This window comes from Bufo gargarizans, chromosome 2 (assembly GCF_014858855.1).
Source record: "Bufo gargarizans isolate SCDJY-AF-19 chromosome 2, ASM1485885v1, whole genome shotgun sequence".
In the NCBI taxonomy this organism is placed as follows: Eukaryota; Metazoa; Chordata; class Amphibia; order Anura; family Bufonidae; genus Bufo; species Bufo gargarizans.
In genome coordinates this window covers 77,833,410-77,859,174 of record NC_058081.1, presented here as the reverse complement: position 1 = coordinate 77,859,174, position 25,765 = coordinate 77,833,410, and the positions used below count along the sequence as shown (strand labels likewise).

Sequence of the window (25,765 nt, the reverse complement as noted above, 5' to 3'; positions counted from 1 at the left end):
TGAAAACCACGGATGCAACACGAATGCCATCCCTGTTTCATGGATCATTAGGAAGAGATGCTTTGAAAATAAATTTCTCAGGTGCACAGTGTCTGTGAAACACGGATGACACCCGATAGCAAAAAAGGACACACGGATCCTTCACAGACATTTTCACTGAGGCGTCAATGACCACCTTTTCACGTATTGAATGAGGCTTTACCCTGCAGTTTTTCTGCATGAGAATCCGCAACGTGTGCACGTAGCACAGATGGTATCTGTTGCATTTTGGGGATCCTTTGTTTGCAGACTGAAATACGGATAGGATGGTGACATGAAGCCTAAATAAGAGTATCTGAATATAACTTTTTAATGAATAGTTCCATTCACATCTTATTAGAACAGAAGGTATTAGAAAGCCGCTTTGCATCGTGTAACTATATACAGAAAACCTCTCAATGTCTCCATTGTAGGCTTTTGGAAATTAAAGACAAGGAATAATTCTACCAAAATATGAAGAAAACAATGAAACAGTGCAGGACAGGAATAAAAAAGGGACTTCAGGTTTAAATTCCATTTTTATTTTCTCAATATAAAAATACTTATTTACAGGAAATAAATATATTTCAAACAGACAAATAAATTACACGGTGAACTACAGAATGAGCAGGGACCAGGGAACGAGAGAGCGTGAGAACGCAGGACCCTATTTACACAAGAGGATGGAAAAAAAGATATTTTTAGCGTGCAGACCCCATGGAGGTTTGGTTTTAAAAACAGTGAATATGTATATACAGCACAACTCTCTCATCCCTCCCTCCGGCCACTCGCAGACACGTGACAATTGAAAAAAAAATAAAAAAAATAAAATACAAGAAAAAAAAAAAAAAATTATATTTGGCAGTGGAAATATTTTTTTTTTTTTTTACCCACACAAGTCCTGGCCTTGTCTATGGATTTCTGAAATGTTCTCGTTTGTAACTCACAGCGGAATGATTGAAGGGCTGGGGGCTATGGAACGGCATGGACATAGAGTCATGGCCAAAAAACAGAACATGTTTTCTAGAAGGATTGTCCAGCTTCCAGAAGAACAATGCTCTAAGTGTTAATACACCCTCACATTCATTTTCATGCATCTAAAAACAAGTCATTTACACGAACACTCAGCAACCAGGGTGGGCTGCATCACGATTACGTGATCGAAGCAGTCATTTTGCATGTGACCCATTTTGCATGGGAAGGGAGGGCAATTTTTGAAGGGGACCTAATATGTATTTATACAATGCTGCTGATATCGAGTAAAAAGTTGGATATGTGGAAGTCTACTTTCTTTAGATTCCCCATACGGACGCACTCCTTTCTCCAATACAGGCTTGGCCAAAACAAAGCCAGCGATATCCTGTGGAACTACAAGAGTCAGCAAGTAACACCAGGAAGTGAGTGGATGCTTGCTACCGGTAGTGGCACAACAGCTGGCCAGCTAGAGGCGGTTTTCCTCTATTTGGACTCTACAAGGCTTGGAGGTCACTTACAAAGCGCTGTAAACTTTTAGTGTAAAAATGCTATAGAAAACAGTAGTGATTTTATTGCCATACGCCATTAAACCTGCAAGATCGGCAACAAAGTGGTTAGCGACTGATCCCTGCACCGTGAGGAAGAGTGAACAGGTTGCAGAGTCTTCTGTTATTGCTCTTCTGGCCAAGAGTTCCTGGAATGGGAGGTGACTGGTTCCTCAGTTACTCTCTGGATCCAACGTCACTCATGAATGCATCAAATCTACAAATACTGAAGTCATACAAGTCACAGGAATGGTGGTGGGGAAATGTGAGCTAGCACATCTGGACAAAGAACCGCAAAAGGTCTTCTCCTCGCTTCCATACATCTGCAGTGGAGACCACTGGGGAGAGGGAAATTACATTTTGGCCACATCCTTCCCCCCAAAATCTCCAGTCCCTGAGGTAGTTCCAAATAAAAATAAAAAAAAGTCAGGAAAAAATAAAAAATAAAACAGTGCAAACTGTGCAGGTGGCAACAGGGGTGGTCAGACAGACGATTCCTCTGGATTGGAGTCCGGCAAAGCTTGCCTCTGCTTCAGTTTCCACCTCAGTTCTTCATTTAGGTCCCCAAGTGGTGGCCGATCCTCACTTAAACCACCACCTAGCGTAAGACGTATATATCCATTGCTGTTGGAACCCCTAACGCCTGACAGCAGCATGTGATTAGGCGAATGAAGAGGTGGGGAAGGTAGGGCTTGACCTGGGATGCCATTGCCAGATGGAGAGGATGAACCTGTGCTGTTCTGGCACAGTGCATGACCTGGAACTATCTTGAGAGATCCATCAGAATAGTAGTAGGAGGAAGGGTCCCACAGTTTCTCATCCGAGTCCGCACTAGGCAGGCACTTTGCGATTTTGGGTTGTGAAGGTAACTGGATGGGATACACAAGAGTATTCTCCAGGGTCTTAGAACCTTTGTCCATCTCATCTTGTAGCTTTCTTCGCAGATAGACTACAGCCAGGAAAAGGGCCAAGCACACAGCCCCAAGAGCTATAACCATCATCCACACCAAACCCAGACCGTCCATGGGGGCAGAGGATTCCAAAGTCAGAGATGGGGAAGCCACCACACTCAACTTGTAATTTTTTGAGAGAAAGTGGGCCCCCTGTTCAACCGAAAAGCAACTGTATGTACCAGAGTGGTGAGCATTAACTCCCAGAATAACCAGAGCCTGAAGGGTAATATCATATAGCACGGAGTCATTTTCATCCTGTCTCAAATCCTGACCATTGAACTTCCATATGGGTTGGGCTAGGTTGGAGGTCAGCTCACAAGGGAGAACGACATTTGTCCCAATGGCTACGGTAAGATTTCTTAATGAGGGCTTTGCTGAAAGACAAATAAAGAGACCATGAGTAAATCGTTCCTGGTCCTCCTAAGACTCGTACATCGAAAAGTATAAATATAAAACTTACATAACTTCATATACTGAACTTCACACATGGACGTATCGAAATTTTCAATGTCCTGCAGCAGCGCATCCCTACAAAGAACACAGGGAGATCTCAGCATGACGTTTCTTAACATATGAACACTTTATAAAATACAATATGGTCGCTACTCACCCATCTTGTGTATCAGATCCTACACAGCGGCTGGAGCTCAGATTCCAGGCACAGAAGGGATCTCGAGCTAGAATGCAGTCGGCACAGGAGCGATATTTACTGCAATCTGCCATGGGAAGACGTACCAGTCCGGATGGAGAGCCGGCAAAGAGAAGAGACTGGAAAAGAAAAAGAAAGGTCAGTCAAATGTATAGACAAGAGGAGAAAATAAATAAATAAAATTATCACGATTCTATGCTCCATATTAGATAGCTTGGGCTGTAAGCATAGAGACCAAAAAAATAAATAAAAAATCACTTGGATCTACCCTGGCGTTAGTGGATATAGGAATTGTGGTGTGACTGCAGCAAAAGCTCTTCACCCCTTAGGCTAGGTTCACATCTCCATTTGGCATTCTGGTAGTCTGTTTTTGCAGAGGAACACCAGAATTACTGCATCTAGCATAGCTGGGCACTTGTGGGCATTTGCCATTTACTATAATGAGATCCGGCAGGCTTCCGGCAAAAAGGACTGCTTTCTGCTGGAAAAATACTGCTGCAGCTGTATGCTGGAAACCCATTGGATCCCCACCGGATCCCATTATAGTGAATAGGGACCCAGCTACGCCAGATACAGCAATTCTGATAGTCTGGTCTTATGGCAACCGGAGATGAGAACCTAGTCTTAGTGTCCGTTCATCTTAGAGCTATACAGCTGTGAAACCCAGGCAAATATATATTATCCATACTTTTGTAAAGGCAAATTAGGTGAAGACCATCTAAAGAGCTGCCCAATAGCCTACAGAGAAGTGACCCAAAAAATGCTTCTTACCCTCTCAGTAGACAGGACCAAGCTGTGGACGGGATAAGGCTTATCAAACATTTGAAGTTCCTCAATTAAATGGATAGAGGAACCCAAACGTACAGCTTTGTTCAGCCATCCATTTCCTGCGCAAAAGAAAAGAGAAAATGTGTTGAAGATGGACATCTCTCAGATCGACAAGCCCATCCATTGTGACACTGGTATTGTTAAAACTCTGACCTGTTCCAATGAAGAGCGTATCATATAACTCCCCGTTCAGCCCCGTAGTTGTGTGCACGGCAAGAGTTGTAAAGTTGACTCCTTTTCGCACCAGCAGAGGGCGCCCTTGAACAGGCTGAACAGATTCATCCATAAGGGGGTGCTTCTTGGCGAAGTTGAGCGTGTTATCAGGAAGGTCCATCGAGCTGTTCATTCCATGATGCCGGTGGAAATTTGTGATACACTGAAACAAAAAAAAGGAAGTCTCAATTTAGAAAACAGAGGAACTGGAACATTAAGCTTAGACTACCAGCCATGTTCTACCCCCAAGGCATCAAGCACCTGTGATTAAATTTTTTCCCCCGTAAATGGCATAATGGGTGCCCTATTGTACACCTATGACACCCAGAAAAAAACCTGCCTAAAGGTATAAGGCTGTATCTTCACAATGAGAGGGTGGAATAAATTAAGCAGAAACGTTCCCAGACTGTTTTGCGCTTTAAGCTGAATTCACCAGAAACAGTCCTTTGTGCTTAAGCAATCTTTTCCTGGCTTTGTCTCAAGGGATAATCAGCATTTGCCTGTGTGGCCTCTACGTGCAGTTCATGTAAGGTTAGCAGCTTCCAATACACACTAGTATTACTTTTACTGCTCTAAAAACTTACCGATCCAGGCCGTGGACTGGGCACCGTGTCAGAGTAACGACCCCATTTCTGGGCTTGCTCGCGGTATTCCTTGTAAGGTCCATCAAAGGCCTTGTGAATGTCTTGGATGGCATACTGGCAAACTGCAGAAACTGATACATCACCCCTAAAAGACACGAAATATATGCAATTAGCAGCTGGAAGCTTCTTCTTCTTCTTCTTCTAGCGGTTCTTAGCCCTATTAGGACACATGGACATCCCACCGGGTACCTCTCTATGGTCCAGAACATAAAGTGAGATTCTCTGCCATTGGCATCCAGACTCTCTCGTTGGGGGGAAAGACGGGTCAGGCATGCTGCATTTCAACACGCCCGCTCCATTGTTCCCACAGGAGATAAGTCTGTGCCACAGGTGTCTGGCAGCTGCTTATTTCTCCCTTCCCATTGAAAATACAGCACACATGTACAGGTGGAGCTTAGAAGAATGGCTCCTTCGGTCAACCGCCATTGATGGAAAGCGAGATGACAAGTTCAGCTCTGCAACCTCTATGGCCTAAGGTCTCTCTAAAGAGCTGGATGGACACCTAAATGCTAATATACTGGCACAATGATCTGCATCAGGGATCAGCAACCTTTGGCACTCCAGCTGCTGTGAAACTACAATTCCCAGCATGCTCCATTCATTTCTATGGGAGTTCAGAGAAGAGCAGAGCAAGTATGCATGCTAGGAGTTGTAGTTTCTTAAAAGCCGGAGGTTGCCTGTGGTAACAATACTCTCCATTATGTAGCACGTCTGGATGCGTCAATGGGTATGTGGAAATAATGTAAGAATTACATTTCTTGGTCTGCAGTCAAAATTACAAAATCAATAAAGGGTTAATTTAAAGGGATGCTGTTCTGTGCCTCAGCTTGTGATGAATTCCCTAACACATGGTGAAGGTCTCTTTAGCACCACATCTGCATTATCGTTTTGAGGCACCTGAATACTCCATTACGGTGCATCAAGGACTTTTTTTTTTCCTTAAAATATTTACTGCATATTAAATAAAAACTCACCAGCGCGCCTGGAAGACGGCATAGAACTGCGTAGCCCTCCACTGGTCGGTACGCAGGGTAAAGACAGACTGCAAGAGGTTAAAGTGAAGTTGAAGTTCTGGAATGGAGCACACAAGCCGGGCCTTCAAGAAACTGGTCCACTTCCTCTGTAAGGTACGAGCTCCTCCTAAATCTCCCTGCAAGGTAATTCCAATCTGGTGTGAGAAACATCTTAAAGACACAAGAGAAGTCTTAAAATACATGATCTATACGGCTATTAACCTAATTCTCCACAGAAGGCACCAGCAGTGAGCGGCTATGGATTACACAGCATTAGGGGCAGTTCAGGTCACTGCTAATGGATCTCCATTTCCATTCACTTCTGCATGGAGGTGGGGGAAGGGAACTGATGCACTTGGATTGAATTAGTCTATCATCATCATTTTCATTCATGAAGGGTTGCAATGACTTCATGGGGGTTGGACTGGTTCGGTTATATTCACAAAAGCCATAAACAATGTAGAAAGATAAAAATCGGAATAAAGACGTGACCAAGGCCTTCGTATATAGCCACATTTTGCAAAAATTTAAGGCGTTTTCAGAGAGAAGAATATTGACAACCTACACTCAGGATGGGTCATCAATATCAGATGGGTGGTGATCTGCTGCCCCTGTACCCCCGCCAGTTTCGGATTAAAAAGGCTGCCGTGCTCCGGTTAGTGCTGCAGCCTCTTCACATACAGTACTGAGCACGGCCTCTGTACAATGTAAGCTCTGGCCCATTCACAAAAATGGGACTGAGCTGCGACCACGTGACATCACTAGCTTAGGAAGCGGCCGCAGCGAAATGGAGGACCACTGTCCCTTCAATATTAAAATTCCCAGAAAACCCCCTATAAAAAGGAAATGTGCAGCAGATGTCACGAACCTTACAGACGCGGGCCACCCGAGACACCACCTGCTCACTATAGCAGTCATATTCCAGGGCACGTTCAGTGAAGAAGAAATAGATCTTGTCATCATCGCCCACCTTGCTATCCATGCTCTCCGGCATATGAGCGGAGCCCACAAACTTGGCCTCTAGAAGGAGACAGAAGACATACAGTGAGGTTATGTGCAGGGGGGAAAGGAAATGGTTAAACATTTTTTTTATATCCATATAGAAAAGCTCTGATCATTAATGGGTTAATCCCATTACAGCATAGCCACAGTCTTATAGGTGCAGGTCCCAGAGACTAAAAACTAGAGAGTCAAGTTTGTACGTTCTCACCATTCAGCCATGTCGCCAGATACTCCGTCTTGATGCTATTATGCTGCCCCATACTGCGCTGGATCACCGGCTCTGTGCCCAGGAAGTTGAACAGTGTAGCGGTGTACAAAACCCCATCTGAAATATACATAACAGGCACTTACAATATACCGTATACATACACTGCATTACCAGCTCCTCTCGGACTAGCGTCTACAGCAAGGAGATTCCAGCGCCATGTACTCACCGGCGACAAGCCCGGTATGGCCTGTAGATGGATCATACGGACATTTTCCCTTCCCATCTTCTATGTTAACACTATCCAGAGTGAAGGTTGACAGCTCCTGGGCAAGAGAACATCATAGCTCGTCATGACGCAGCCTGGCATTGAGCATACTTATTCTCTAGATTGAATGTCTCGCTGAAAGTGACAGATATAAACCAGCAAGAATCCTAGCTGAAGGCCCTGTGTGCAGAGTTCCCGGGCATTTTCCATGAACCTTATACTATTACGCGAGAAAAGAACCTTTAAGCTTCCTTTACATGCAATTTTTGTGCTAGCTTTTTGGGCCTTGTAACAATTTATTTTTTATTTTTATAAAAATGCAATTTTGGCGATTTTTTTTAGCGCATCATCAGCTATATCTGATTGTGTCTAGACTACAAGTTAAAAAAAATATGCACTATTTTTTTTTGCGGGGCAACAGAACGGACATACTGATGCGGACAACACACGGTGTGTTTTTTGCGGACCCATTAAAATCAATGGGTCTGCATCCTATCCGCAAAAAAAACAAGAACAGAACGGACACGGAAACAAAATATGTTCATGTGCATCAGGCCTAAGTGGACATATCCGGTATTCTGCAGCTGTCTTGAAGCTTTACTGTGTAGACTGAGACAGTCTCTGCAGAGGGTGAGGGATTTGATGACAGCTACTCTATATTGTGCTGCTGGAGGTCTACATAAGGCAGAACAGTAACATTATACACACCGATAAGGCTCTGTATAAAGCATCTGTCACTCTCTGGGGGAGGGGTAGTACACTTCCTTGAGACTGTAATAATTAATGTGATTTCTCGGTCAATTAACCCTCATTCACTGCAGCTGCTATAAAGCACACACATTCTGCTGTACCGTCTTCCTTTATATCCTATCATTTGGAAGAGGTTTGGTGCAGTAAGGTGTTCTGCACAGATCTGTCCACCCTCACCTCTGCTTGAGTCTGGCTAAAGGGGTTGTCCCATTACTTCTCCGGGATAGGGGAGACATCTGATCAGCGAGGTCTGACTGCTGGGGCCCCTCCGACAATCACTAGTATATAGGGAGTCTGTGTTCCCCTGTTTCAATGGAGCAGCAGTACAAGTACTCAGTGCTAGTGATTAGCAAAGGCCCCAACAGTGATACCCACGCCGATCAGACACCCATCTGCTCCCCTTTGGATAGGGGGGGGGGATAAGTTGTTGTAATGGGACAATCCCTTTAGGTCCCATTCACACGTCCCATTTTTGTTCAAGACCGGAACGAAATTGCGAACATGTCCTTTTCTTGTCCGCAACTGCAGACAAGAATAGGCATATCCTATAAGTGTTGGAAATGTGCGGTCCGCAAAATGTGGAACGCACATTGCCGCTGTCCGTGTTTTGCGGATACGCAAAACACGTTACGGATGTCTGAATGGAGCCCTAAGGACTCCAATTTCTCATGAAACAAATCTGGTACAACACGCTAGCAAACTCTTGACAGGCTGCAATTCACATTACAGCCACTGGGTCTCATGGCAGAGTATCACAAAATACGTTTTTTTTTTTTTTCGAAAGTTGGTCACCCTGCCTGACACATCTAAGGATACATTATACTGAGCCAAGGTAAGTATACATATAGCTGAACCTCACATGACAAACCATATAGGGCGGGTCATTTATGAAGCTGAAATACACCTATATTAGGGGTATTTCAGGCGCAGATTGTGGCACAAAAGGTTAGCGTTGAGCCGCAATCTGCTACTCCCCCCACTTACGCCAGGTCTTAAAAAATAAAAAAATATAAGAAAAAAATAAATAAATAGGGCGTGGCGTGGGTGGGAAAGGGACGGAAGGTCTGGCTCATGTACCATTTTCGACGCCTGTTTCAGGCGTGTAAAAAAAAAAAAAAAAAAAAAAAAAAAGGTCTACATGTAAGATGGCTCGGAAGCTGTCTTACATTTAATAAGAAGCGGCGGTGGATCCGGCGAAGTTATGAAGAGGCCGGCGCCTCTTCATAACCCCAGCTGATCCTCCGCCAGTGCAGGGGTTTATTACATTTTAATAAAATGTGCCCTCATATATCTCTTGCAGTACAAAGACGTTGATTGTAGAGCGTTGCTGAAATATTACAGCAGGTTCATTACTTACTATATAAGCACACTTGGGCTGGAAGGCGTAGGTCCCGCAGGTAAGGAGATGAGTTTCATTATATTTCTGAAGGATGCGGATATAATTGAAACATTCCGTCTGCAAGAAAGTGTGACAATGCAATGTAAGGGGGGACAGCGTACACCTTAAGGAGGAACTACACGGCACATTTTCTTCCATATGATGGCGGCATTACCTGATTGCTCTTTCCTTTATTAAAACACTCCAGCTTCCGTTCACCGGGGGCTTCCCATATAATCTGACAGGGGGGAAAAAAATATAACACGTTAAAATGTCAAATCCCTTCACCCACCTTTGAAACATAAAATGTGTACATACAAGAAACCTACCGGTGGCCTCAGCTCCTTGCCGATGTTATCAAGGTCCAGCGAAAATATGATCTCCCGTGCGCCTACATACAGTGCACCCCGACTTTCATCCAACGTCAGCGTCAGATAGTGGGAGATGCCACTGCGCCACGATTGACGGTTTTCAGAGAACCCTAAAAACATATAAAAGGATGGTCATAAATGACACAGAAAACACACGGATAAATGTACAGCATCTTCCCTAAGGTTTCTCCCAGTCATGCCGTCTATGGCTCACGTGACTCGTCGCTATGTCATATGGGACTAGAAGAGGTATAATTACTCCATGACATCACCTCCCCAAGGATTATGAACTGAACGAAAACAGGTGACATCAGCCTGACCCAGAAGGATCATACAGAAGAAGCTGCGGTACCCGCCTCAGCAGGCTTTCTTCAGGCAAATTTGGAGGAGGGGGTAAGGTAATAATAGGTAGTCTTACCTGAATACCGCACAGTTTTTCGTGGCATCTGATTCCATGCTTTTACTTCGACACTTATTAAAAGGGCCAAAATACACAACCACCGTGGAATCATCCCCTCGTCCGGTCCTCCGACTAACTCCGGGAGTCTGCAAGAAACAGAGCAAGAATGAGCGGGTGTTAACGGGCACCGAGGTCACATGATTAACTCCACAATGACATATAGATAGTTCAGCCAAGGTTCAGCAGTGCTATATATTGAGTCGAGAGGTGCAGCTCCATGCAACCTGTACATTTGTATAAATCCTTTTATCACTCCTCCCCAAGTCTAGAAAATCCAGCGTTCGGTCACCTCCGGAGCAGCCCACCTCAGGCTATTTTCCAGACAGCTGAGTCCAATGGAACGAGAGTAAAAAAAAAAAACCCTCTAAAGATTCTCATCAGTTATAGTATTAAATGCAGGGACTTTACAAATAGGGATCACTCTGGGGGTAGACAGAAAAATCGCTCTGTGGGGCCTCACTCCAGCCTGATCACCATTAAAAGAAAGCAAGTTCAGAAGGTGGAAATGTTATGATGAGTAAAAGGGAACCTGTCACCACCACAATGGCCCCCAAACAGAGTACCTTAAAGTTCTCCATGGATGTTTTTGGTTGCTTCTTCCCATGGATAACTTTGCATGCAGCACTGGGGGAATAGTCTGGTTTTTCTGCAAGTTGACCCTTTGAAGGGAAACCTCATACTCCAAGTCCAGCGAAGCACCAAATCTTTGGAGCGAATCAAAGAGATTTGCCAGTCTCTGAAGCAAATATGCAGCAGCCGGGCTCCCTTTGTAGGGTGCGAATGCAATCGGCAATGGCACATGCGCAGGATCTCAGGAGCATAATGTCTCATTTAGGCCCCCTGCACACAAACGTGTGTGACCCGTGCTGCGGCCCGCAATGCATGATCGCCGGCCGTAGGTCAGCCGCATCCGATCGTGGACCCATTCACTTGAATGGGTCCGCGATCCGGCCGTTCCGTAAAAAGATAGAACATGTCCTATCTTTTTGCGGAACGAAAGTACGGGACTTGAACAGAGCTTTAAGAGACTCCGAGCAGTTGGGGCCATTATGGTGGGGACAGGTTCCCTTTAATAAGCAATGTGTGAACACACTCTACTCCTCCATTATTCATAGTGATCGCCAACTCTTTAAGGACCCTCTTATCCGCCCCAAGATACATTTTTCTGTCATGATTAGTCTATTACATTGGCCATAGACATGTCTATTGTACAAAGTTAATTTACTGACTTTGTGACCCTACTGAGCCAACATATCACCATTGCGTGTCCATCATCTAACTGAGCACAGGCCATTGACTTTGACCAGTGGAAGATTCAAGCTGCCCATGTAGAAACTTGTTGATGGATCTAATGACCACTGAAGGTCTATGGATGAAAATGGGCAGTCCCAAGGTGTACTAGTTCAGGGAGATTGGACTCTTCCTGTCTAAACCCATGGTCTTCCTACACAATAAGCTGCATTTTTGATTTGGGGGTGAACAGCTGCATAGTTTCTAACAGCCCTTAATTTGCTGGTATTATACCAAGGTTTTTAGGAGCAATCCCAGCTTCCTCAGTCAAAAACATACAAGGCTTTTGTAAAGCCCACCAGAAGTGGTTTGGGTCAGGGCTTAAATTTCCCCAAATTTACAAATGATAATGTTGGTAATCATGCAGCCACCATCTATAAACCAGAATTTGGTTGGTGGATCTGATGACAATCTAGTGTCTACAGGTGATACGAGACAGTCCTTCAGGTAAATTAGTTTTTCCTGGCCTAAACCTATTGTTTCAGTCAAATCAGAACCTTCTGGAAGCAGCTTTATTGGACCCCTGTGCTGACAATTGTTGGGTAAATGGTGGTTCACCAGATATCACAGGTCTATGGCCACCCAGACCCTGGAATTAATAATAAGGTTGGGCCTTGATGGACAACACAACAAAACTAGAGTTGGTATGGAGGCTACCTTTCAGTATATGTACAGATGCCAGTAAGGAAATTAGATTTTGGACTCCGGTGTAAGATTTCTCCACGCCCAAAAGTAGCCGGACTCTGAACTTGGTGGGAGTGAATGGAAGACCACAAGCTTGGCATGAATCATGAAAGCGAATTAGTCACTGGAAAACGTCTTAATCCACCTCGAAGGATCTGCACACGTACACATTTTCCCCACCAACACACTTCTGTATGGATAACACATTAACATTCAGGTCAATACTACAACTGATACTGCAGTGAAGAGAAGGAAAGGAGCTTACCATCCAAGATAAGTGGATTATGATGCCACGCTCGCCCACCAGACTGAATGATACACTGTATTTCACCGTTCCCCACCCTTCTGTTTTATAATGAAGCATTTCTGGAGGCCAGCAGCTGCACGGTATGGATTATTCCATGACATCTCTGTATTCAATTACCGAGCTGAGACGTTAACCAGTCGTGGCAAGATTAAAAGGACTTTAAAGCTGCTAAGGGCGAATCTCCGCCGCGGCAGAAAAGGGTTAACGGGGTGACTCAATATACTGTACAAAAATCGAGAAAAATCATTGCGCAATGCCAAAACTGTGGAGGAGGATGGAGCAGCAGAAAGGGATGAGGGTGGGAGTTTAAACAGGATACACTTCCTCGGATCGGAGCAAGGAGGCTGCAGAAAGACGCTTCCTCCTGGAAGACTCCGCTTCCATCCGATTCTTCGCTTCCTGATCCAAACCTGCGATAAAGGGGGGCAGGGAGCAAAACAAAACGGGAATGCTGCCAGCAACTAAGGAGGCAAACCTGTGGAGTTCTGCAAATATGAAATGCTGGGCCTTGTAGTCCCACAGACAGATTATGATGAAAATTCGACCAGAGGATGGATACTGCCATGTATAAAGGGAAACTATAGACAGCGATTCGCTTCAGTAGGATTGAGCTGCAGTACCAGACACAGCCTTTGAATGAGACCGGCGCTGTTTCATGGGAAAAAGCGGAACCTTTCATTAAAGGGGGTTATCCGGTAATTAATATTGATCACTTATTCTCAGGACAGGTCATCAATATCAGATTGGCAGGGGTCCTACACCCAGGACCCCTGACGATCAGCTGTGAGAAGAGGCCGGGCGCTCTGAGTGCTGGAGCCGCTTCCTAGGCCACGTGACGTCGCCGTACATGGGTCACGTGACCTAGTTGCAGCTCAACTCCATTCAAGTCAATGAGGCTGAGCTGCAATACCAAGCACTGCCACTATACTATGTACGACGCTGTGCCTGGTCGGCAGCGGCGCTAGGAAGCGGACCCCCACTGATGTGATAATGACGACCTATTCTGTGGATAGGTCATCATTATCATTTCCTAGATAACCACTTTAAGGCTTCGTGCACATGGCAGTGTCCATATTCTGGTCCGCAAACCATGGCTATCTGGACCAGAATAGGACATGTTCCATCATTTGAGAAATGGCCACACAGCTAAAAAAAAACTAACAAAAAACAAAACAGAAGTTCTCTTTTTTGCGGAACAGCAATGCGGAAACAGAATGCACACAGTCATTTATTTTTATTTTTTTTGCAGCGCCACTGCAGTGAATAGTTCTGCATACGGGCCGCAAAAAAATAAATAAATATAATAATAATAATAAGTTTGTGTGCATGAGCCCTAAGGGTAATAACTTCTGCAACTGTATGGGGCTTGCAGAAACACATTTTCCTGCCGCCAGCTCCATTCACATGAATAAAATGTGAATACATCCCAAGGCCGCTTTCACATGGTCAGAATTTCCATCAGCGATTGTGAGCCAAAACCAGGAGCACAGAGATAAGCTATAAGGCCTCATGCACACGACCAGTTTCATTCCGTGTCAGTTGTTCCGTTTTTCTGCGGACCCATTGACTTTCAATGGGTCCGTTGAAAACTCAGCTAATGCACCGTTTGTCATCCGTGTCCGTGATTCCAGTCCGTCAAAAAAAAAAATATAACCAGTCCTATTTTTTTTCACGGAAAACAGTTCGCGGACCCATTCAAGTCAATGTGTCCGTGAAAAAACGCGGAGGCACACAAGATCAGCATCAGTTTTTTTTCTATCATTTGCATGGCAAACTTGACTTAGACTTTTTTTTTACTTTCCTTCAGGTCTGGTAATCCTCCAAAAATAAAAAGGAAAACACACGGAACAACGGAACCCCATTTTGTGGAACGGAACACAACAACGGTCGTGTGCATGAGGCCTAAGGGAAAGATCTGCACCTGTTCTGTGGGTTTGACCTGCGCATGGTTTTGGCTCACGATCACTGATCAAACGCTGACCACACACGGACGGCATGAAAGTGGCCTAAAGCAGTTTTCCAGTCTTATTTAAATTCACGCTCTTCTGGTTCTAAAAAAATATATATTCTTGCAGTACTGGGGTCCTGGGTTCGAATCCAACCATGGGCAATATGTTCATGGAGTGGGCAAGTTCTCTCATACACCAAAAACAAACTCAAACTAGTTTGGAATAGGGGCTGACGGGAGCGATGCCAACTCTGTACATGGCTGCGGAATATGTAAGCGATACACAGAGGCATCCTCAACCACGTAGAAATCACTCCATCTTGACCTCCAGGCTCTCAGCAATGACAGCTGGGAGCTAACTGATAATTAATGTGTGCACTCACTGACTGAAAGCAGAGATCTTGCAGACCTGACAGCTGGCAGTATATTATAGTATACATCTGCAGCCATAAAACTATATTTCATGGCCTGGGAATAACTGGCTGATCGAGAACAAGCTCGGTTAGTTTTGCTGCTATGGACTCATTCTTTTTATACCATAAAAAAAAGCCAATATTTTTTTACTGCTCATTTCCGTTGGAAATAATAAACATTAGTCATAAAAGGGAGTGCGCTATCCCTTTAAAAGTCTGCTGCCAGACTTGCTTCTGTACAAATAATCCACTTGTATAAAATATTCATAGAGACGGAGCTGGGTTTGTTACTATATGCTCGGAGCCAACATTAACCCTGCTCAAGAGAGCTAACACGTTATACATCCTGAGCAAAAGAATCACATCATATGGCGGTATATTCTCAGGCTGCGACACCCACGGATGGCTTCAGTGTGCGTTCCGCAATTTGGGGAACGGCACGGACAGCCTTTAATATGACTGCCTATTCTTGTCCACAACAGGTTATATATATTTTTTTGTGGGGCCACGGAAAAGAGCAACGGATGCGGACAGCACACAGAGTGCTGTCCGCATCTTTTGCGGCCCCATTGAAGTGAATGGGTCCGCACCCGAGCCGCCAAAACAACGGCTGTGTGCATGAGGCCTAATACAGTACTATCCAAGGCCTTTGGTCCGAGATGTGGACCAAACACGCCCATTGAAGTCTATAGGTCTGAAAAACCACTGATGCATCGCGGATGGGTTCCGTGTTATCAGTGTTTTTTCACGGACCATCAATAGGGGATACTCTGAAAGTGAATTTTCAACTGAGCAGCGCCTTTGGAATACGGATGACACACGAAGAACAAAAAAAAAAAAATGGACACTCGGACCAAACATGAAGGAAACCTGCGGACATGTGACAGTCTCCTGTATCTCCCTGTCAGACTGCGGCTTCCCTGATCCAAACTGTATAATAGTAATTTATGATACAGTCATGATGATGTGAAACTGGTGTAAATTCCACTGGTGTACATGCGATTTTTTGGTGCATTGAGAGTAAAAGTTGCAACAAATTTATTACAGGGGTTGTCCAGCTTTCACCAAGTGACGGCCTATCCTCAGCATGGCTTATCGGAGGGGTGCGACACCCTGCACCCCGCCAATCAACTGGTGAAGTGTATATCCAGTGCTGGATGTCTGCGCCATTCACATCATAGGGAGCAGTGCTATCCCACCAAGGTACAGCACTACAGCTGCAGTACCACACACAGCCCATGGTGGGGCGACATTTCTCGGGGTGGGGAGAACAGCCCTTTTCCCCCCCCAAGTTGTAGACAATCCTTTTAAACAAAAAATTTAGCTTTTGCAGTTGTCTAAACTAGTGAAACCTTTCAATAATTCTTCAGCAGAAAACTAGGGTCTGCGTCTGCTCCATACCAACCACAGGCAAACAAGTCCACCAAGAAGCCCCCACAGCCTCAGCTTATCTACAGGTAATTATTTCTGAGGAACCTAATTACTCAACAAGCAGGATCTTTCATAATTACAGAAGGCTTTGAAGACGTTCCATGGGAGGGAAACATCAAACGCAAGATGTACTCTCGACAAGACTCTCCGAGAGATCACCCAGAACTTTATAATGCGAGCCGAATGTCCTGGAGAGTTCAGTAACAAATTCAGCTCTGCTATGTCGATATCAGGAGACCTTCCAGAAGACACCCCCCACCCCACAAAGCTGAAGCAACAGGTCTTGCTTTTCCAGTTTTGCAAACTCCTAATTGATCCATACAGTATCGGATCCTAACCCCCGATGAGACGACCCGTGGATGGAGTTTATTGGTGGCAGACTCGCCCTTACCATTAATAGATGCCTTCACCCTGTAGACACTGGAGCAGGCTCGGCAGTGTCTTACGGGTAAACAAGACGCTGAAAGGATCTGTGTGTGGAGAGGACTAGTCGACCAATTACAATACACATTGTTCCGAAGCCTCATCCAGACAATAGCTGCCATTATTCCAGCTCCCAGGGTGTGGTCTTCATTCACTTACTGGCTGAAGATAAAGTCTCTCCTCGCAGTACCAGTACGTAAAGATGGCCGTACATACCGCACGAATGTCAAATCTCCTACAGATGGGGTGACCGTATTGGGTCTTCAACTCCACAGCAGAACTTCAACATGCCCGATTCTTGTGAAGGTATCCGCTGCCTGAGGCTTCCTCCCTTCTACCACGTAGACCATGGGGTGGGTGAGAGGAACGGCTGCCGGCAGACACCTATGGTGAAAGGCCACCTCGGTACACATCATTCCAGCACCTCTGGTGGAGGTGGTTTAGAGCGGTATTCACACTGGTGCCGATTCGACTAACTTGTAATAGGTTGGTTAGCTTTTATTTTTGTAAGATATGGGTCGCTAAAGAACGACAGAGATAACATATGATAGATCAAGGGTGGTCCCATCCGGTTAACCCCTACACTAATTATTGCCAGGGATAAGCACACATGCAGCGGCCCTTGAAGGAGAAGTAGGGTATTACATAGTGTCCATGGATGAATAGGATACATGGTCTCACGGAGTCTTCCAGAGGGGGATTGGCTATTTGCAGGGGTATATGGGGAGAGAAGACCCCTTTAGCTTGGTGTCACTCAGCTTTTAGTGGCTGTTTTTTTGAGCCAAAGCCGGTGGATCCAGCAGCCTACTTTATATTTCTCATTACCTTTCAATCCACGTCTGGCTTTGGCCCTAAAAACAGCATAAAAAACTGCCACAATACGTTAAAAATGCAAAGTCATAAATAAAAATCTAAAAATGCTTGACCCAATTAATGCGTGTACGGACTTTAAAGGAGTTTTCCGATCTGAACATTTGGTGGGGACCAGAACCTCTCTCCAAATGAAGCGAGGCCACCCTCCATTCACCTCTATGGGAGTTCTAAAAAAAAACAAAAAAAACAAACAGCCGAGCGTTGGAGACAGGAGTGGGTCCCAGAGGTGACATTTGTGGCACATCTTAGCGATGGGTTATAAATGTTGACGTGGCAAAACCTCCTTTAAAATATAATTTCCACTCAAAAATGGTGGAAATTTGTTTAGTAGCTGTCTGAACTTTTCCATTTTGTTGTGGCGGCAATTTTAGAAGAAGAAGAAGTGCAGCCATGTAGGTTGGGGGGGGGGGGGGGAGATTTATCACAACTGGTGTAAAGTACAACTGGCTGCTAAGGAGCTCTGAAAAATTAAAGGTGGAATCTGATTGGTTGCTATGGGCAACTGAGACAGTTTTCCTTTTACACCAGTTTTGATCAAAATCTCCCCCTTCTATCTGCTTTGTGAGCACACTGAACAAACATCTGGGACAGGTTTACCAGACACTCAAGCTCATGTAGCCCAGCATCACAGGATTTCCATCTTATCAACTGGTGTCCACTACTCCACCCATCTTCCCTTAACAATGACACTCCCCTCCCCCGCCACTCTAGCTGTAAATTGCAGACCACACCAGCAGGAAGCAAGCTGGTCAAAGTGCCAGGAAAACATCCAGCTGTGAGCCCCCCACTACCACAACTGCCAACATCCTCAATAAGTACACCTCACATAACGGTAAGGAATGTGACACGAGGGCTGCAACGGTGACGTCAACCCTGCAGATGCGAGAGGGACAATACAGCCGGCAGGTGAAGGACCCCCCCCCCACTGTATTCTGCAGGTGAAGGACCCCCCCCCCACTGTATTCTGCAGGTGAAGGACCCCCCCCCCCCCCTGTATTCTGCAGGTGAAGGACCCCCCCCCCACTGTATTCTGCAGGTGAAGGACCCCCCCCCCCCCTGTATTCTGCAGGTGAAGGACCCCCCCCCCCCTGTATTCTGCAGGTGAAGGACCCCCCCCCCCCCTGTATTCTGCAGGTGAAGGACCCCCCCCCCCCTGTATTCTGCAGGTGAAGGACCCCCCCCCCCCTGTATTCTGCAGGTGAAGGACCCCCCCCCCCCCCTGTATTCTGCAGGTGAAGGACCCCCCCCTCCCCCCTGTATTCTGCAGGTGAAGGACCCCCCCCTGTATTCTGCAGGTGAAGGACCCCCCCCCCCTGTATTCTGCAGGTGAAGGACCCCCCCCCCCTGTATTCTGCAGGTGAAGGACCCCCCCCCCCTGTATTCTGCAGGTGAAGGACCCCCCCCCCCCTGTATTCTGCAGGTGAAGGACCCCCCCCCCCCTGTATTCTGCAGGTGAAGGACCCCCCCCCCTGTATTCTGCAGGTGAAGGACCCCCCCCCCTGTATTCTGCAGGTGAAGGACCCCCCCCCCTGTATTCTGCAGGTGAAGGACCCCCCCCCCCCCTGTATTCTGCAGGTGAAGGACCCCCCCCCCCTGTATTCTGCAGGTGAAGGACCCCCCCCCCCTGTATTCTGCAGGTGAAGGACCCCCCCCCCCCTGTATTCTGCAGGTGAAGGACCCCCCCCCCCCCTGTATTCTGCAGGTGAAGGACCCCCCCCCCCTGTATTCTGCAGGTGAAGGACCCCCCCCCCCTGTATTCTGCAGGTGAAGGACCCCCCCCCCCCTGTATTCTGCAGGTGAAGGACCCCCCCCCCCTGTATTCTGCAGGTGAAGGACCCCCCCCCCCTGTATTCTGCAGGTGAAGGACCCCCCCCCCCTGTATTCTGCAGGTGAAGGACCCCCCCCCCCTGTATTCTGCAGGTGAAGGACCCCCCCCCCCTGTATTCTGCAGGTGAAGGACCCCCCCCCCCTGTATTCTGCAGGTGAAGGACCCCCCCCCCCTGTATTCTGCAGGTGAAGGACCCCCCCCCCCTGTATTCTGCAGGTGCAGGACCCCCCCCCCCTGTATTCTGCAGGTGCAGGACCCCCCCCCTGTATTCTGCAGGTGCAGGACCCCCCCCCCCTGTATTCTGCAGGTGAAGGACGCCCCCCCCCCCTGTATTCTGCAGGTGCAGGACCCCCCCCCCCTGTATTCTGCAGGTGCAGGACCCCCCCCCCCCTGTATTCTGCAGGTGCAGGACCCCCCCCCCCCTGTATTCTGCAGGTGCAGGACCCCCCCCCCTGTATTCTGCAGGTGAAGGACCCCCCCCCCCCCGTATTCTGCAGGTGATGGACCCCCCCCCCCACTGTATTCTGCAGGTGAAGGACCCCCCCCCCCCCCCACTGTATTCTGCAGGTGAAGGACCCCCCCCCCTGTATTCTGCAGGTGAAGGACCCCCCCCAAATGTAATCTGTGCACCTTTTATCTCCATGCTACCCAGTACTAACATGACAAGATGCAGAGGCCTCAATAGGATTAAGGCCTTGTTCACATTTCCATGTCAGTTTGATGTCCGCAAAAAAAAAAAAAAAAAACGTCCGTCAAAGATCTGTGTTTGGTCCCAGTGTCCGTTTTTACCCTCCGTCTGTCATGCGTAATCCACGGACGCTGCTCAGCTGATAATTACCAAAGCATCTCCTATCAGTCTTCAGTGAAAAATGGACGCAAAACGGATGCCATCCATGTTGTGTCTGCGATTTTCACGGACCCATAGACTTCAATGGACGTGTTTGGCTCGCATCACGGACCAAAATAGTGCAGTAGTGAATAAAATAATAACGATGTGTGCACAGACATTAAAATAAACGGGTACGTGTGCTGTCCATGGAAAATTAGGACAGAACATGTCAGTTAAAACGGAAATGTGACCAAGGCCTAAAGTGGTATTTAGGACCATTTATAATCACAATGTAGCAGAGCCAGGTTTGTTCTGTATCATAGCTTATAGAGAGGATAGGAGGTTTTCTATAACTTGGAATCCTAAGCTGTTGTGAAACTACAACTCCCAGCATGCACATTTTCTCAGAACTCCCATATAAATAAATGGAGCACGCCAGGAGTTGGAGTTTCACAACAGCAGGACTGTCGGAGGTCGCTCTACAGTGAGCCATAAAGTATTACTCAAAGAGTTAAAGGGGTACTCCTATCTAAGAAGGATCAGATTATGATCGGTGGTGCTCCGACCTGTAGGCCCCGATGCTCTTCAAGTAAACAGGGCAGAGCTTCAGCAGCCTGATGACCGGGAGCATATCCATACAGGGATGGGGAGGGGGTCCTGGCCGCTGGACCCCACTGATCAGGAAGTGATGTCATGTCCTAGGTTGGGAAAATTCACTTATGCGAAAAACCAGTTTTTTCTAGATCTGTCAGTGTTAAAGAAAAAAAACTCCGGTAAAATCAGAGTTTCCGGTCCTAATTACTCATTAGTGAAGATTTCAGACTCCCTAATGAGCGTTTGTTCTCGCCTTCCTGTAATGGGCCGCAGCAAAGCAGTAGAAGCAGCCGAGAGCGATTTTCCTGAAAACCCATGTAGAAAACGGATTGCTCCACGACAAACTCATCTTCAGGATCTAGTCAATTACCAGTCTTTTCCTGTACGTAGAAGGATTCAGAACAAAAGGGAAAAAAAAAATAAAAAAAAAATTCAAGAAAAACCTGAAGAGAGACTAGTACTTATACCAGGCTGAATAAAGTACTATATACGGGTTACCCAATACATATCATCTGCCCCTTCTCTCACTCAGATCCGTCAGATTCCTGAAGACCCCAATGCACAGGGGGCTGGGACGCTGAGATACAAGGTGCCGTTTGTCTAGGTCAGAGATCTGCAACCTCCAGTAGTTCTGATACTACAACTCCCAGAATCCTCCTTTCACTTTCATGGGCCTTACTTGGACAGCCAAGCAGGTGTGCATGCTGGGAGTTGTAGTTGCACAGCAGCTGGAGCACCTAAGGTTGCCGATCCCTGGTCTAGTTCCACACGCAATAGACTGGAACCAGTAAAGATTTGGACAGACACAGCTAGAGGGTGTCAATGTGGCAGCACGTTCCGGGCTGTCCGCCAACAGCTCCGCCTAAAAATCTCACGTTCCCATTCTGGATGTGAAGTCTCCGAGCTGATATTTTATCAGGGATGACATTCACCAGTTCCACAGTCCCTAAAAATAGCCCCACCAAACAGCTCCCCATACCTCAGCTTCTCTGTGAGAAGTGAGATATAGAAACATACACCCGCCATCTGTATACAGTATGGATCCATACTTCCTGCTGTGGATCAATATGGGAGTCTTCCAGCCATCGATCTCTCCTACTTAGTCCCGGAGAGCGAGACGTCAGCGGAAGCTTCTATGAATGAACGGCACCAGGGGATCAGTCTGTTCAATCCCATTGAAAAAAAAACAACAATTAGTGTGCATTCACACGAACGTGCGTACTTTGCGGTCCGCAAAAATGCAGATCATTCAAAAATAGGCTGGCACTGAGGAAGTGGGTGCCCGTTTATTTTTTTGCGAACCCGTTGTAACATTATCTATTGTCCACAAAACGAGACTGCGGAATGGACATACGGATGCAGACAGCACACGGTGTGCTGTCCGTTTTTTTTATGGACCGGTAGAAATGTACTATGGGTCCGTGTGCGATCCACAAAAACGCAGACCAAAAATATGGTTGTGTTAATGGGCCCTTAGACGGCCTGAAGTGACTGATAAGTGGGAACAATAGCCTACACAGCAGATGGAGCAAAGACAGAAAGACCGAGCAGTACAAGAGAGAAACCTAAAAAAAAACAAGAGGGGTCCGGCTGCTGGATTTTTCTGCGTCAATGGACAGTGGCGCTGTATGCCCCTCTGTGCCCGTTTCCTTTTAGGACTAAAGGTAGCCCCAACGCTCACACCTTTAGGGTCTACATAATAAAATAAAATAAAGGAATAAAAAAATATAATACATTTTTTTGTGCGTTTAAGTGTAACTGCATCCCGTACTCAAGGAGGAAGCTGAGATTTGGGGAGCTGTAGGCAGCAGTGATTTTCTTTCTTGCACGCCAAAAGGATTCGAGGGGGATCGGGAAATTGGGGTTAACTTTAGCCGCACTGATTGTGAATGGAGGATGCTGCCATCGAATTCTGGTAAAAGTCCAGTTCCACATTACTATGAGGCCCACACTGGCAGGAGAGCCACTTTGCCATGGTGCTACTACGAACAGATGGGCGCGGAGGAGAAATATTATATATATATATTTTATTCCTATATAGAAGAGATATCCCTTGAAATAATATACAGGGGTATGGACGGATGTGGCCCCATGCCTACCCCTGCCTCCACGTATGAGGTAATCTAATGGGAGAGGAGCAATCTGCCTGACAGAACCAGTTCTATTGACCAGTAACACAAGCCAGGGCTATGGCCGACCAGTGTAATTTGATGATAATTCACCGCTGCAGTCATCCCATCTGGAAAATGAGTTACATGATATGCCATTGAAATCAGATTACCAGCAGTCAATGCCCCCAGCTGCTGCGAGGCCTGGGCGGACGGCGAGCGCCCGGCATCCACAAATCCTCCTCCTCTGCTCTACGCCAAGTCCACTGGAGTCCTTCACAGCGCCAATGTCTCCTCAGCCTCTTCTCCGCCATCTACACCCCTGCCAGAGTCAGGCTGGAGCTTGTCGGGAGGAATTACTGAAGTCCCGGAGGCGAACCGTCTTCCCGCAACCGGTACCTTTACAATGCCACCCTGCCAGGCCGCAGTGTGTGAACTGGCCTTAGTTATGGGTCACCTCTTGCTATTACACACAATCCCCCCTCCATGCGCACACACACACACACATACACACGTGCAAACCTCCCCCCTCCATACACTAATCCCCTCCCCCCATACACTATATACAAACCTCTCCCCTCCTCTTTATACTGTCCAGACTTCTGCTAGTCAGCAAGAAATCCCAGCCCCCAACACAATGCACAAGCCCAGTGTGCACACACCGCAAGCCTGACACAGCACAAGTAGCCCTCAGCAATAGTGAGCACGGCGCCACAAGTATACACTTGTATACTCCAGCAATAGCATGCACACAGAGGTGTGTATAGTGCTCCTGTGTGCAGCACCACAAGTATAATCCAGTAACAGTGGTGTTTATAGTGTGCACCATAAGTATACACTTGTATAATCCAGCAATAGTGAGCACAGCACAAGTACACTTGTATAATGCGACAACTGTGGTGTTTATAGTGTGCACCCCAAGTACACACTTGTATACTCCAGCAATAGCATGCACACAGAGGTGTGCATAGTGCTCCTGTGTGCAGCACCCCAAGTACACCTCAGCAAGTGTTTATAGTGTGCACCATAAGTATACACTTGTATAATCCAGCAATAGCATGCACACAGAGGTGTGCATAGTGGTCCTGTGTGCAGTACCACAAGTATAATCCAGTAACTGTGGTGTTTATAGTGTGCACCCCAAGTACACACTTGTATACTCCAGCAATAGCATGCACACAGAGGTGTGCATAGTGCTCCTGTGTGCAGCACCCCAAGTACACCTCAGCAATAGTGTGCACCATAAGTATACACTTGTATAATCCAGCAATAGCATGCACACAGAGGTGTGCATAGTGCTCCTGTGTGCAGTACCACAAGTATAATCCAGTAACAGTGGTGTTTATACAAGTGTATACTTGGGGTGCACACTATAATGCAACAACAGTGGTGTTTATAGTGTGCACAAGTATACTCCAGCAATAGCATGCACACAGAGGTGTGCATAACCACAAGTACACACTAGTACACCTCAGCAATAGTAGTGTTTATAGTGTGCACCATAAGTATACACTTGTATAATCCAGCAATAGTGAGCACAGCGCTGTGTACAGCACCACAAGTACACACTTGTATAATCCAGCAATAGTAGTGTTTATAGTGTGCACCCCAAGTACACACTTGTATAATCCAGCAACAGCATGCACACAGTGATGTTACAGTACAGCGCACACAGTGGTCTATAGGACAGCTGTATACATGTATCCCTGCACAGCTCCAGCACTGGGCACACTGCCAGCCCCACAGCAGTACGCACACGGGCACCCACTTCCTCAGTGCCAGCCTCACCTGCTCCCAGGGATGCCACAGACGGCGCTCCGATCTCCGTACCCCCGTGAGCTCCCCAGTAATATCCGGCTGCAGGATCCGCTAGGCACGCAGGTCCGGTCTGCACACGGCTCTAGACTGCTCTGCTGCGCCCGCTCTCCGCACTGGATGCTCTGCTGCTGCTGCTGCCTCCTCCTCGGCTCTTCTCATCCTTCAGGGCTTTTTTTTCCCTTCCTTAATCCCTGCCCATTTTCCTGACGTCAGTGTGGGGGATGGGGCATCCTGCGGCTCGATCAGCCTCTTCCTAGACTTCATCTGTGTATAATGGCCATATTGTGCTGCAGGGTCAGGGGTCTGCTCCAGCCCCCAGGAGGACAGGGGCACAGGCTATGCTGGTGTGAAGAATGGGTAGGAGGGCCATGGACTGGGGTTGGTACAGTCCATTCTCAGGTTGAGAAGTTTGGGAGATCCACTAGATCCACTAGTTCTCATTGAAGCAAACGATTTTAGGATCTGGTTCAGATTTTTAAATGTTGCACTAATATTTTGCCGGCTTGGGAGGAGGGGGGAATCCACGTGTGAATGTGCAGGTAGGTCGATCTGCAGTGATCATCTCCACAAAGGGTTAATTGAAAACCCTGAGCTATGGTACCAGTCACTCCAGCACCACTGCTTCCACCGCTCCCGCAGCGATGATGTCACGTACATCATTCACGTGTCGCGCATGCAAGGATCACCGCTGAGGTAAGCAGCCACGTTGATGTATAGGACGTCATCGCTGCAGGATTGGTGGGGACTAGAGACGAGTAAAGTATTCCAAAAAACGATTCCGCTGCTTTGCCAAACTTTACAGAACAAAAATTCGCTTTCTGACTAATTACTACGTCGCGAAACGCATAGTGGGTGCAATGACAGGGAGCGGCGATTGCGTCGTCCCCGTCATTGTACCCCCCAGATGCCGCTTTAATAGCTGATCGCAGCTTCTGATAGTAATAACG

General features: G+C 46.9%; 1 protein-coding gene across 1 annotated transcript; it reads right to left on the bottom strand.

Moving 5' to 3' along the window:
* Nucleotides 1-538: 538 nt before the first annotated feature.
* Nucleotides 539-24,971, bottom strand: SEMA4C (semaphorin 4C). Its single transcript, XM_044279230.1, has 15 exons — nucleotides 24,789-24,971; nucleotides 10,231-10,358; nucleotides 9,771-9,922; nucleotides 9,617-9,679; nucleotides 9,421-9,519; nucleotides 7,275-7,371; nucleotides 7,049-7,165; nucleotides 6,707-6,858; nucleotides 5,800-5,975; nucleotides 4,766-4,910; nucleotides 4,122-4,344; nucleotides 3,912-4,027; nucleotides 3,102-3,259; nucleotides 2,952-3,019; nucleotides 539-2,865 (listed from the first exon to the last, which is right to left on the bottom strand). Exons 2-15 carry the CDS (start codon nucleotides 10,322-10,324, stop codon nucleotides 2,021-2,023), a joined length of 2,505 nt encoding a protein of 834 aa, XP_044135165.1. The 5' UTR covers nucleotides 10,325-10,358; nucleotides 24,789-24,971; the 3' UTR covers nucleotides 539-2,020.
* Between the last annotated feature and the right edge of the window lie 794 nt (nucleotides 24,972-25,765).

Bases quoted from the DNA above. Each gene is read 5' to 3' on its own strand.
- SEMA4C (XM_044279230.1), bottom strand. From the start codon at position 10,324: ATGATTCCACGGTGGTTGTGTATTTTGGCCCTTTTAATAAGTGTCGAA. The intron at 7,372-9,420 runs GTAAGTAATGAA...TCTCTTGCCCAG, and splicing joins AGCCCAAGTGTGCTTATATA to GAGCTGTCAACCTTCACTCT. The intron at 4,028-4,121 runs GTCAGAGTTTTA...TCTTTTGCGCAG, and splicing joins TACGCTCTTCATTGGAACAG to GAAATGGATGGCTGAACAAA.